This window comes from Neofelis nebulosa, chromosome 13, assembly GCF_028018385.1.
Source record: "Neofelis nebulosa isolate mNeoNeb1 chromosome 13, mNeoNeb1.pri, whole genome shotgun sequence".
In the NCBI taxonomy this organism is placed as follows: Eukaryota; Metazoa; Chordata; class Mammalia; order Carnivora; family Felidae; genus Neofelis; species Neofelis nebulosa.
The window spans coordinates 89,895,297-89,908,151 of record NC_080794.1 but is presented as its reverse complement, the minus strand read 5'-3'; the positions used below and the strand labels follow the sequence as shown (position 1 = coordinate 89,908,151).

The following is a 12,855-nucleotide window of genomic DNA, read 5'->3' as shown; positions in this document are numbered from 1 at the left end:
AGGACTCATGAGTTGTGACATCACATGCAGATTACCTAACTTCTCATCCGTGTCCCCTCATCTGACGACTGAGGACAAGGAACTCAGGGTGCTGTGAGGACGGCCTAAGCACTAAGGCAGCCTGCCTGGCACACGGGGATCGCCATCATCACCACCACTAATGTGCACCGACCTTATCTAAATATTCCCTCTGTAAACAAACATTCTGCAGTAGTGATAACATGACCTCACTGAATATGTACTAATTAGTTGCTATTTTTCTCAAGACACTAGATTGACTGAGTCACTGAATTACCGGTAAGTTCTTTATCTAACCATTCAACAACAAAAAGCACTCAGTGCTCTTAAAGGCCAGCCAGAATTAACCCACCTGGCAACTATGACGTTTCCACTGAACTAAAGACGGAAGAACCGTGCTCTGTGGGAAACGGACTAAAATGGCAACCTAAGAACTAACTGTTCCCAGTTATCTTCTCGGGAGAAAATGTTACCAATATCACAAATGTCCAGATGTGTCTTTTTAGCAGGTGAACATCAAGAGTCCTGTAACATCCTGTTTTATACCTAAAACGAAGTTGCCCGCACAGCTCGGCTTTAGAATTAAATGAGATTGATCGATTGTCATCTTCCCAAGAGTTAGCAATGGCTAAGGTACAGGCTATAAAACATTCAGACAAGAACAGGCTCAGGGGTATTTGGGTTTGAAGACTGTGTCTTAAAAAAATAAAACACATATATAACATAACAAATGCAGATCTATTTTTGTTGCTTCAGGGCTATTCAAGAGCTACTATGTAAGCCTGTTCTTCTCCTCCAGGAATGAGACACTTTACTAGTAAAAATGCCTCACTCGCTGCCTTCAGAAGCGCCATGTCAAACAGCACTCCGCAGCAGACGGCACACCTGCCCCGTGTTCGCCACACGTCCAGGCCCACAGAGCTGATGTCACTCAGCACTGGGCTCGAGTCCTCCCAACAAGACCAAAGTAGGAGTTAAAACTTATTTTAAAACCTAACTAGGAGCAGCGCTGCTCCCGGGGGGTTAGCACTGCAGCGTCCCTGCGGGACCAGGCTAAGAAACAGCGTGTGGCACACACAGGCACTATCAGGTGTAAGCACCCCAAGAAAAGTCCTGCCCACTGAGCATTCGCGGAGGGTTTCCTTAAAGCAAACCAAACAAGTAAATTAATGGTCAAAGATGTCAAGGGTGTATAAGAAAAGGTATCGTTTCTAAACATGCTTACGATCTGACAGAGCTAACCAATCTCCTAGCGTCTGAGGCCAAGCTGGACGTGGGGAAGGCCCACAGCAGCCTCGCACAGTTCTGTTAGGAAGCCGGGGTCAGGGGCCTCGGGTCTGTCACACAGCTGACAGGACCAGGCAGCACTGGGTGTCAGGCCTCCTGCCCGTAGCCCGGCGCTCTTCACTCCATCACCCCAGTGCATGTAAGGCAAAATAACACAAAAATACAATACAACGTAAATATAAAAGGACAGAAGAACTTCAGGAACAGGAGCGAAATATTTCTGGCTTCAAGAATCTATACACGATTCATCGACAACAAGGGTCCTGGAGGGCACAGAACACATGTAACTATGGAACACAAGATATCCAAAGCAGAGGGGGGATGAGGAAAGAAAGGCTAAAAACATGGAAGACAGTTCCATCAGATTTAGTAGCGTGGGAGTAAAAATCACATTTCGAGCTTGGCCATAATCAGAGCATCTTGGAAGGCCAAGTTACAGTTCTGGCCTTGGCCGGAAGCTCTTCGGGAGAGGAAGGAGGTTGTGCAGAAGACCCGGGGAGGCAAGAAGGCCCCACAGCAGGGGGTCAGGCTGGCTCAGGGGACGGGTGAGCACAGCCTGATCCAACAGGGACAGTGGGAGGACAAGGTACTAGGGACACAGAAATGGTAACACGGGGCGAGTGCCTGGGTGGCTCAGTCAGTTGAGCGTCTGACTTAAGCTCGGGTCATGATCTCGTGGTTCGTGACTTGGCGCCCTGCATGGGGCTCTGTGCTGACAGCATGGAGCCTGCTGGGATTCTCTATCCCCCTCTCTCTGCCCCTCCCCCACTCGTGCTTTCTCTCTCAAAAACACACATGTAAAAAGTAAAAGTAAATAAAAAAATAAAAATAAAAAAACTTTTTAAAAGAAATGGTAATCAAAAGTGAGCCAGAAGTGACTGGACAGGAGGCCAGGAAGGAAAGGAGTCAGGGAAGCTCCAAAGTTTCTGTTCAATATGAAATTGTAATTTTCAAACATGCCAACATTTCCCATCTTTAGGATGCCAAATGAACTCCGACCTTACCTTAACAATATCCAGACCTCCAACAAGTTCCCCTTTCACATACAGCTGAGGATACGTGGGCCAATTCGAGAAAGTTTTTAACCCCTGCCGAACCTATGCAAACAAGAGAAACTCTGAAACCTTACTATTAGACCCTAATGAATAAAACTAAAGGCAAAGGGTGAGAAACATAAAACACATAACTTACTTCTTCATCCTCCAATATATCAAATGTCTCATATTCAACACTACAAAAAGGAGAGAACATTTTAACAGGAAATAGTTGTATTAAACAAAAATTATCAAGCCTACTTGGTGTTTTAAAAAACAGTCAGGAAAAGTAAATTGTTTCGTTGCTAATGACATTCACTATAAAAAATGGAAATGACTTTACTTCTCTCAATCTGTCAGGTAGGTACAAATTCATCTGGACTTTTCTCTAGACAATACTGGATTAGACAGGGGTCAGCACACTTTTTCTGAAAGGGCAAGGCCATAAACACGCAGGCCCTGTAGGCTAGTCTCTGCACCACACAGAGGCAACCACACAGGGCAGACAGGAGTGGGTGTGGCCGTGTGCCAATAAAACTTTACTTAAGTAGCCGGCCAGCTGCAGTGTGCCAACCCCAGGTTAGACCTGTACCCCAAGTTTACATGAGTCTGTCCTTAACACTCCGTTCCCAGCCCTCACCCCCGGAGCCGCTGCTTCTGATGTCCTGGAAGCTGCTCAGGGAGCGGGGAGGAGCTCTGACGTCTGACCACTCGCGGACACCAGGGCTGGGCCAGACGCTCACTGCCCAGGACGATGACGCTGCCAACAGACGCCACCTTACGGAGGTGTGCATTCCCACATGAAAGCGAACTTATTTCAGAACACACATGCTGTTTTCAATACGCACAAACCCATGAGAGTGGTGTGGATTCGTGCTGTACAATGAACTCTACTTGTTATAATGAATGAAAAATCGCTGCATGGAAATCCAGCCATATCTACTCAGAAGGACTTCACTGTTTGGTGGTCAAGGAATCAGTATGAATGTAGGACTGAATTCCTGCAGGGAGACTGCAGAGATACGTGCAGTCCCACAAACCGGCCAAAGAAAACGCCACACATAAAAGATAAATTTCGGGTTCCATAAAACCAAAACCACCTTCACAGGGAAATCTCACTCAGTAAACAAGTTCCCAAGAAAACCGTTCATGGTGCAGAAAACAGTCAAAAAAACAAGATGACAGGATAAATCAGCACCAAGAACCAACAACAGGACTGTCTGAAAGCAAGAGAAGATTAAAAAAAAAAAACAAAAAAACAAGACCCAATGTAAGTTTCCCTTCAGGCTGAACTAAAGGAGGCAGATCTCCTAGTCTGAACAGTACGATAAACGCGAGTTACAGGTCCACAAGGGAGCTGAGAGGCACCGGGCCCACGCACGCGCAGGTGTGTGCGCAGTCACGACAGCCGATGCATCTCCCGAAAGTTCTGTGCACAGAGTACCTCCATACCTCAGTGTATGCTCGGTACACAGCCCCTCGAGGCGTGTGTCTTTGGGCAGAGAAGGCGAAGAGGGGTGTAAGAACGGAGGGGAAGGAATAAAAAGCCAGAGCTTTCTCCACAAACTGACAGCTCTCAGCAAGAGGACAGTCTGTTCAAGGTGAAGAGCGGCAAAGGTCCCCACGGCCCCGCTCACCGCAGAGCCGACTGCATCAGTAAGTCTGCAGCTGGGAGCGCTTTGTCTCCAAAGAAGCCCCTCTGTTGTGGGGAGCAGGTACTTGCAAATCCAAACAGGATCAGAGAGGTATGGGGCGACTTTCCACCGAACATACGAGCTGAGACAGCCCGATGCTCCTGTGCCCTGGCCTCATGGCCTTGTGGAGGAACGCCCTGAGGGGACATGCTGTCACTAGAGACAGGTGGACTGAGCGTGTCACACCGGGGAGCTGTGACAGAAGACAGAGAACGGGGCCATAAAAACTGATGACCAAAAGCAAGCCAGCCTCTGCTCTGTCCTCGGGCAGGGTGAGGAAGGTCTGGCTAGAGACCATATGACAAAAGACTCTTTAGACTCTCCTCTGTAAAATGTCACCATCACTTGAAGAAATCAATCTTTGCTTTTCATGTCCCCAGAGTTGTATTTAACCTGTGCTACTCAACTGACTACTTTCAACCATGCCCACGAATGTCTAAATATTTCAAAAGATTACCTTCCCCACGACTTCAAAGAAATGGTTAATCTCTTTAAAGCTATGGCTAAAAAATTAACTTAAAAACTAAATAAAGCAAGCTATGGCTAGCATAGTAAGAACATTAAAAAGAAAGTGTTGTGAAATAAGTAAAATAATAATAATAATAAGCAAACACATTTGATAAACTCTACCGAATATGGGCAAAGGATCTCCAAACAAGTGGTTTGTTTCTAATCAGAAAAAAATCAACTGCAATCTTCTTACCTGGCAGCATTACCACTGAGCAGATCAAAAACATGAACACAGCCTTCAATTCACCCTGCTTCTGAGATGCACAGAATGACCTGTACATGGGCCCTATGCATTTGATAAAATGTTGAAAACTAGAATAGTTTTTAAGGAAATTGAAAACCTCTAATACATTTCCCTAAAATATCTTTGTGCGTGTTCAAGAACTCAGTTATTAACTTTCCTCTGGGAAAGCAGACAAATAGTTATTCCAGTAATTGCCTAAGAAGATCCTTTATGTTACCAATCAGTTGATACTGTCCAAAAAATCCTCTTGTGGTCTAAGTTAAAGCATTCACAAAGCACCACAGCAAAAACAAATAGATAAACATATACAGATAGAGCCACAACAACCGAAAGGCATCAGTGGCAGGACGGAAAATTGGAGTTTCTTTAACACACCATTTGAAAACAAGATTTACCTACCCAGTACTATTTAGTATCTCCAGAATCTGTTTGCTGAATCCACATTTTGCTTCCTAAATTTAGAAGGGGGAAAAAAAAACACACACACATGTAAAGATGGATTACATTTCCTACTCAGCCCACTGGCCTGGTCCTGTGGGCGCTCTGTCCCTGGGACACAGTGGGCACAGCGCACTCTAGTGACGAGCCTCCCAGTACCTCTGGCATCACAGAGCAGTGGGTCAGCTGGGATTTCAGGAGGCCACCAATCCCCACCCCACCCCCCTTTCAAGTCCTGACCCATCCGGACATGACCCTGGACTCCCAGCCCACAGACTTCCTTCAGGCTCTACCCACTGGGGATGACACGTGTCCTGGTACCTGACAGTCTGTGGTGACACGGTCCTCAGAGGGGAACCTTGCCGCTCTACCAAGACTCGAGTTCCTTCTCCACTCGCTCTCAGATGACCTCGCCTCACCTAACCTTTGTGCACTGAGCGGGATCATCACCTGCCTGTTCCCAACTGGACTTTTACTCCCCAGTTTTTAAAACGTATCTTTACGTTATAGAGTCACAGAGTGTCAGGCTTCTCTGAGGTTATGGAAGGGCAAGACGGTTCTGTCAGGCCGCCAGGTCCCAAATCCTAGCGACCCTGGAGGGAAGACTCGGCACCCCATGCATTCCTCAACAGCGCAAGTAACTCTGCTCCCAAGATGTATGAATACTTGCTGACTTCCAGAAACAAACTCTTTTGAGAATAAAAACCTGCTTTAAACAATCACCAAGAAGATATAAAAAGATGACTTTACCACTACTGGGAATTATTAACTTCCTCTATTTTGTTTTAATAAAATTAGTGAACCAGTCAAAGAATCTAGGTCCTGATCTGTGATCTCAGCATGCTGAGACATGTATCACCATTTTCCCGGTTACTGCTTACACTGTAACAGTTACGTTGACGACTTACGTTAACTAGCTGGTTTTACTGTATTAGTTATGTTAACTTTCACACTCGCTATCACAACCTCGTTCTCCGGGAAGCACACTGACCACTCACACAAGGGGCCGTGAGGCCCTGGGAGGTGAAGCAAGCAGCCCAGGACGACAGAAGAGACAGACTGCCGTCCCTCCGTTCCACCAGCCTCACCTCCCAGGGCTTTCACCTCCTCCCCTGGGCCACGAGCCAGACTCTGTCCCACCTGCCTACCTCTGTCACTGGCTGAGAATAAAGGAAGGGAACACAGCCCGGTTTCTGGAGATCTCCGTTCTAGTCCAAATACAAATGATAATCAGCTTTGCTCAAGCTGCCGGTGGGAGTGCTCTTATCTAACTTGGTCCTCAAAACGATGCACAACCAGTATGCTCCTTCATCCAACAAGCTCCAGGAACCACCCCATTACAAGTAAGAACTGCCAAACTTTCACTCAGTCATCAAACCGGTGCCCCCGAGAGCGACAAGGCTCCCTGTGCCCGGGACGCGTGTGGACCAAACTGCTCACTACACGAGCCCAGGGACTCAAGTGGGGACGAGACAGCAACTAACAGAACCAGGAGAGGGTGAACAGTGTTGACCAAGTTTGGCAGCAAAGAGAAATGCACCCCGCTGAGATGTTGATGATGAAGTCAGGCAAGATGTGGATTACTTTGTTTGATCTCCATAAGCACCAATTAAGGCCTGGATAACTTCCTGATGCCACTGTAGCTTCATTAGCCACAGCCAGGAGGAAAGATTTAAGCGTCCCCTAGTTGCAGATGTTAGCATCAAAAGAAATTACAAATAAAACCATTTTTGAGTTCTTTACCTGTTTGTTTCCTTTCATAAAGAGCATCACAGAAGCTTTATTTGTCAGTACTTTGAGCCTGAAGAGAGAAAATTGATATAAAATGGCTCAGCTCAATTATTAAACACCACTTTTGCTCCGCTTCAGGAGTAACATGCATATTTGAGGGATAGCAGGATGATAGTTCACAGCTTTGAGTGGTATTAAACAAGCAAATGCATTGACATTTTCCTTTATTTCATTCTCTCCCTGAGCCACCATAAAACACAATATGGCTTTTAAGGCAACGAATGTTCCTTCGAGTTGCAATTCAAGCCCATCAACTCACAGCACTAAAAAAATAATAATAGCCAATTCAGTAAGGAATTGTTCAGGAAGGGGCCTGTACACTGAGCCCACCCACAATTTCCAGAACTACATCTTGTGGGCTCCCTTCTCCGCCACGAGGGGGCACACGGCCCCACGCTCCCCGATGTTCACAAGGTCACAGCGGGAACGGGAGGTGCTAAGTGCCAGAACACCAGCTGCTCACATCAAACGCCCCTGTCTTAACTTTGCGTTTCATACTTTGTACGATCTTCCAAAGGCCACCCCCCACTTGCTGTCAGGAGCGGCAGCCGTCTGCGTGCCGCCTAAGGGTCAGTCACAAGTCCCAGGACAGTCGGCGTCAGGACAACCTGTGGTGGTCACGTCACCGGATCCTCCTCCCACGGGTGCTCTGGGTCACTCACAGCTCAACACCTCCTCAGAGAACAAAGTGATCACAAACGGAACGCCCAAATCCTGCTCAGAGCTTCGTCACGTACACTTCCGGTACAGTACGATGGGCGATTCCCAGAAAAACTCAGAAATAAAGAATATGGTGCTGATCGCCATCAGTCACCTGCAGCGACCCGACTATCTGGGCCCAGGAAACCAAAACAAGTGCTTCCGTCCGACTCACAGAGACGTCGCCAGAGCCAGGAACTCAGGCTCTGGCCCCGTGCTTGCCGGGAGCACTTCAAGTGATTACTCAAAATGCAAGTGTATCTCTACAGAAATCTCTATGTAACTCCAGCTATCTAGTCTGAGGCCACAGGAAATAGACACAGCACATTAGGAAACGAGACGGAAGGCCTGATGAAGACGAGGACAGAAACAGCAGCAAGACAGACTGATGGCAGATTCTAGCGCACACAAAGCACAGCAGGTTTCTGAGGCCACTTTGCCTTCGTGAGCCACCCAGGTTATTCAGCAAAGAACACAACTGGGGACCCAGAGTCAACACAGGCACTAGGAGACTCACTGTCCTACCAAAAAGGCAGCAAAGGGTCTAAATCATTTGAGAAAGTGTGGCACTTAAAGGTCAGTTTGACACATATGGGACACTATTTATTAATCAAGGACAGATAAATGAGGTGCTTACTATTAAACACTTTTATCTCAAAATGCTGAATGGCAAGAAAACTACAAGGGGAGGTTTCGCCTTATAGACTCAAGCCCCAACTACGAACGGCTGATACACGGATGTATTTCAAAATAAATTCTTCTTTAAACCTCTACATTAATTCAAATTTATTACAATAAAAATCCCTGTAAGTCTCCCTACAGGCCAAAGTCCAAAATTTCCATAAGATAAGATCTTTAAAAGCTGATTGAGATCCTTCATAAAACAAAGACCGATTTTTATAGCTCCAAATCTCCTTGAATTTTAAGTTATCATGGTTAGAAAGGCAGCATGAGGCCCCCAAAGTGTTTACGCGGGTACCACACGCGCAGCCCTCGCTCCTCACACTGGACACTCTTCACAGCCCGCGTCCGGATGATGTTGAGAGGAGGGGCTGTTACTGAAGGCTGAACACCGGGACCGCTGGAGCCTGGCTCCGAGATGCAGAGAAGTAAGTAAAACTTAGTCATTCCACTGAGACAATGACATTTCGTTCTATAAAAACGAAGAATAGGGGCGCCTGGGTGGCGCAGTCGGTTAAGCGTCCGACTTCAGCCAGGTCACGATCTCACGGTCCGTGAGTTCGAGCCCCGCGTCAGGCTCTGGGCCGATGGCTCGGAGCCTGGAGCCTGTTTCCAATTCTGTGTCTCCCTCTCTCTCTGCCCCTCCCCCGTTCATGCTCTGTCTCTCTCTGTCCCAAAAATAAATAAAAAACGTTGAAAAAAAAAAAATTTAAAAAAAACGAAGAATATCCTCCACGTGCTCATTAAATTGGCACAAAAATTTCTCCAGTGCAAATGAGACCTTCCCAAGTTCGCATGACTAGTCTGACTGCAAACAACACTCTTATGACCTCGGCACATGAAAACAAATCCCTCGTTTCTATATGGAAAGAGCAATGCAAAAACCAAGAATTAGGAAATATTTTTAAAGTAATAAATGGTAGACTATTTGACACTTTTAAACACTTACCTTTCTTCTAACTTGGGAGCTTTGGGGCAAATTGTATCTAGTTCGTCAGATGCTTCCAGCTCCTGAAACAAACACATGTGTAAGTTTAAGAAACGTTCACTACAAGCCAACTCTCCTTAGTCGCACCCTGACACAGAGTATCAATCGACCATGTCATCAGAAATACTTTGCATATACTCCAGATTCATGTTTGTAAATGTAGAGATTCTTAAGAAATTCATACTTTACATCTATTACAGCACTTATAAAAGTGTGCTTTTATACATGAACATTCTTTACAAGGTACAGACTTCTCAGTTCTAACCTTGATTATATCAAGTCCTCCTACGAGCTCCCCAGACACATAGAGCTGGGGATAGGTAGGCCAGTTGGAGTAGGTTTTGAGGCCCTGACGAACTTCTTCATCTGAGAAGATGTCAAAACTGCTAAACTGAATATTGTGTTTGTGAAGGATTTCCACCATCTGCTTGCTGAAACCTGCATAAGAAAAAGAAAATAAAGAACTTAGCTTCTCTCTTACACATGATTTCAAATTAATTCACAACACACATTAGCTACTGAACAAAGATGTCTGCCTCAATCTCACCCGTGATTTAATTACCATGGCTATAGAGCATGGAAAGAGAAAACAAATTCCAACAGCCCCTTATCTGACCTTGAAGTAAACCACGTGTTCAAGTGGGGCTTAGAGTTTAACACATTTGTGAATTTTTTAAAAAGTCTCTCTTTATCAATGTTCCTCTTCAGTATTAGGCATGATTTTGTTGTAGGGGAAATAAGGCTGGCCAGAAAGCCCCAGAACCTGCCCCACCCACCAAGGAGACAAACAGTTGAGCCCTGGATGGCTACCCCACCTTCCCGCACATCCCCATCAATCAGGGGACGGATTCGGATACCTCCACGGTCCCTCCCAGCCCTGCGGTCTGTGAGTCTATGAGAATGAACACTGGATGGGGGAAAAAAATCACAACATTCATTTTTAACCACTCCGTGAGCATACTGAATCCCAACCGTTTGGTTTCTGTTGCTCTGGAAGTACTTCCTGAGTGTCCATTTCAGGAGCTCTCAGCCTATATGATCTTTAACAGAATAAAGTATCTAGATGGAGGAGGAATGGGTTCTGTTAGTGGACACTGGATACACTGAGTTTCAAAGCTGTCTTTGGTGTTGTTACATAGGAACTGTCAACAGGCTGACAGTGTCTTTCTCATCTGGTGCTGTTACCTGACAGTCTCCTTTTTAAAACTATTTACATTCCCCAAAGTATGTAATGTGATTTTTTTTTTTTTTTTTTTTTTTTTTTACTGCACCATAGTGGCAATCTTATGTTCCGTGATTTTATTATACTTTTGTGACACATTTCTGTCCTGTACTTTTTTGACATCATTTTCTTATTATGACATTAGTACTGAAGAATAAGAGTGTGAATACCAGTCTTTTATAAATCTATTCGTCTTGTCTGAAAAGAGGATATTTTTCTTTCCATAAGCTAATTCTTCCCAATTGTTTTTCAATACTTTGTACCACTTTACTCTTTTCACACACCATCCTTCTTTTCAAACAGTCATAATTCACTGGAAAATGACCTGTTCTTCAGGTGCAAAATTCCTATAGGATTTCACAGCATCGGCAAGTATTTTTAAATAAAATCAAATCATAAAATTCAGTGTAAGATTAATTGCAAGAACAGGCTTCACCTGGTGTCCTCCAAAAGCACTTTTACTACGAAAACGGGGATGTACTACTGAGCTCCAAACAATTTTCAAATCTACAGTTTACTGAGATGAAGCAGTGGTATTTGTACGGCATACAAGTTGCTTTTCCTACAACTGAAGTGTTAAGTTCATGTACAGCCTGAAGTAAAACACTGATTCTGAAATTTTTTTCGCTCATCTGGGAGTTCATTAGTAAACAGCTAACGGCTGATTGCTGATGGTTATTCTGTTACCAATATATTAACTCATTTCTACTGTAACTGGCTGAGGAAAAGCTTTCTTTTAGCTTTAGGCAATTACATGCAGACTAGAAAGATTGATGGGGAATGTTCAGTTTTCAAGGGTTAAAGGAGCAGACTGGAAATGTTATGCTTAAGGATAAAACAGTGAGAAGGCTTCATTCCAATAACAAAATATTTACACACTTTTAAGAAAAATGTATGCATGCAACACACATATTTAAAAGTAGAAGAACCACTTGGCTGTCACAGAACCACCGTTTCTGTCTGCAGTCATTTCTACTCATGACAGAAGGCACGAACAATAAGCCTGACTGGTACATCTCATCTAGTAACAATAAAACCCTAAAGCCCACTTCTCAACCTACAATGTTTGTGTCGGATTTAAAGAGAAAACCCTGTTAGATGACTTTTGCTGCAGAAGAAAGGTCTGTCCCGTGGTTCAAATACCCTTTGCTTTGCTAAAAGCTTTGTTAACTGAAATGGATACAAGAATTCCCAAATAACTTAATTAAGCTGCATGTTCAAGGATTTAACATTCTGTTTAAAAAGATGTACATCTCAGTATGTCTTGAAAATCTGCCTAAAACACGAGAGCCCTCTCTTTCCTGTCCTCCTGAGGAGCACAGAGTAAGAATAATCTAGTTCTTTGACGACTGACACCCTATCACCACGTCCAGCTCCTAACACACTACCCAGTTCTGCCGGGAGAAGCCAAAGCTGAGAGCCACAAAGACAGGGTGTAAAGTGTGAAAGGGCTGGGCTGAGATCAAGCGGGGCTCCAGGGCAGACCCTGAAATGGCTCTCAAGGTTTCCCTGACAGAAAATTTAAATGTTATACATTCACGTTTTCTGATTACCCGAAAGCAAGGTGGGGTCGGCTAATCAAACACCACCGCAGCTCCACTCCACAGAGGGGGCCCACGGGGAGTACCGGCTGCCACTGACAGCAGGGCCTTCCGAGGGAATTCTTTCCAAATACGGAAATACCAGCCAGTGGCGTTCGCGAGCACTGACGGTCACTGCTTGTACAGAGGAGGCTCCGCTTGTACCTCACCTCGGATGTACGAACGCAAGAGCAAAACCTATTTTCCACTAAGTGGGCTCAGAAAGGAAGAGGGTGAAAGTCGAGTACATTCCTGAAAGAGAACAGTTTCGAGATGAAGAGTCCGTGTAGCAGGGCACACGAAGGGGGACGCAGAGCCAGAGGAGCATCAATGAAGGAAGTGGCAGGGTACAGGCACAAGAAAGGCACCTTCTAACTGATCCTTGAATAGATGTTTTATTAAACAATACCAACATTCTAAAATGATCTATTTCCCATACGTCACTTACTTACTGTATTTGATACAAAGACATGTTGTTACACAAATCAAGACCTTAGGAAACAGAAAAACTTGTCAAAAACATAGTTATAAAAATTATAAAGAATAAAGCAAGTACTTGTTTGAAATGAAACTGTACCTGTTAAATTACATCTATCTAAAAATCTTGTTTGAATTCCCCAATTACATGTCTCACTATCTAGATGTCTGTAATTATGTTTTTCAGATTGT

The 12,855-nt window shown here is 44.8% G+C and overlaps 1 protein-coding gene across 2 annotated transcripts in view; it reads right to left on the bottom strand.

Annotated features, from left to right (window-relative positions):
* The window catches only part of GLRX3 (glutaredoxin 3), a 31,815-nt gene that overhangs the window by 1,160 nt on the left and 17,800 nt on the right, over positions 1-12,855 (bottom strand). Inside the window, exons 5-10 of one of the 2 annotated variants that reach the window (XR_009252761.1) lie at positions 9,650-9,822; positions 9,346-9,407; positions 6,969-7,026; positions 5,187-5,239; positions 2,497-2,536; positions 2,310-2,422 (exon numbers count right to left, since the gene is read on the bottom strand). Coding sequence is in view for 1 of the 2 variants with exons in the window: in XM_058698154.1 (XP_058554137.1) it covers positions 2,310-2,402; positions 2,497-2,536; positions 5,187-5,239; positions 6,969-7,026; positions 9,346-9,407; positions 9,650-9,822 (479 nt within the window). In the remaining variant the exon portion in view is untranslated. The remainder of the gene's footprint in view (positions 1-2,309; positions 2,423-2,496; positions 2,537-5,186; positions 5,240-6,968; positions 7,027-9,345; positions 9,408-9,649; positions 9,823-12,855) is intronic. The other variant, XM_058698154.1, reaches the window with a different exon arrangement.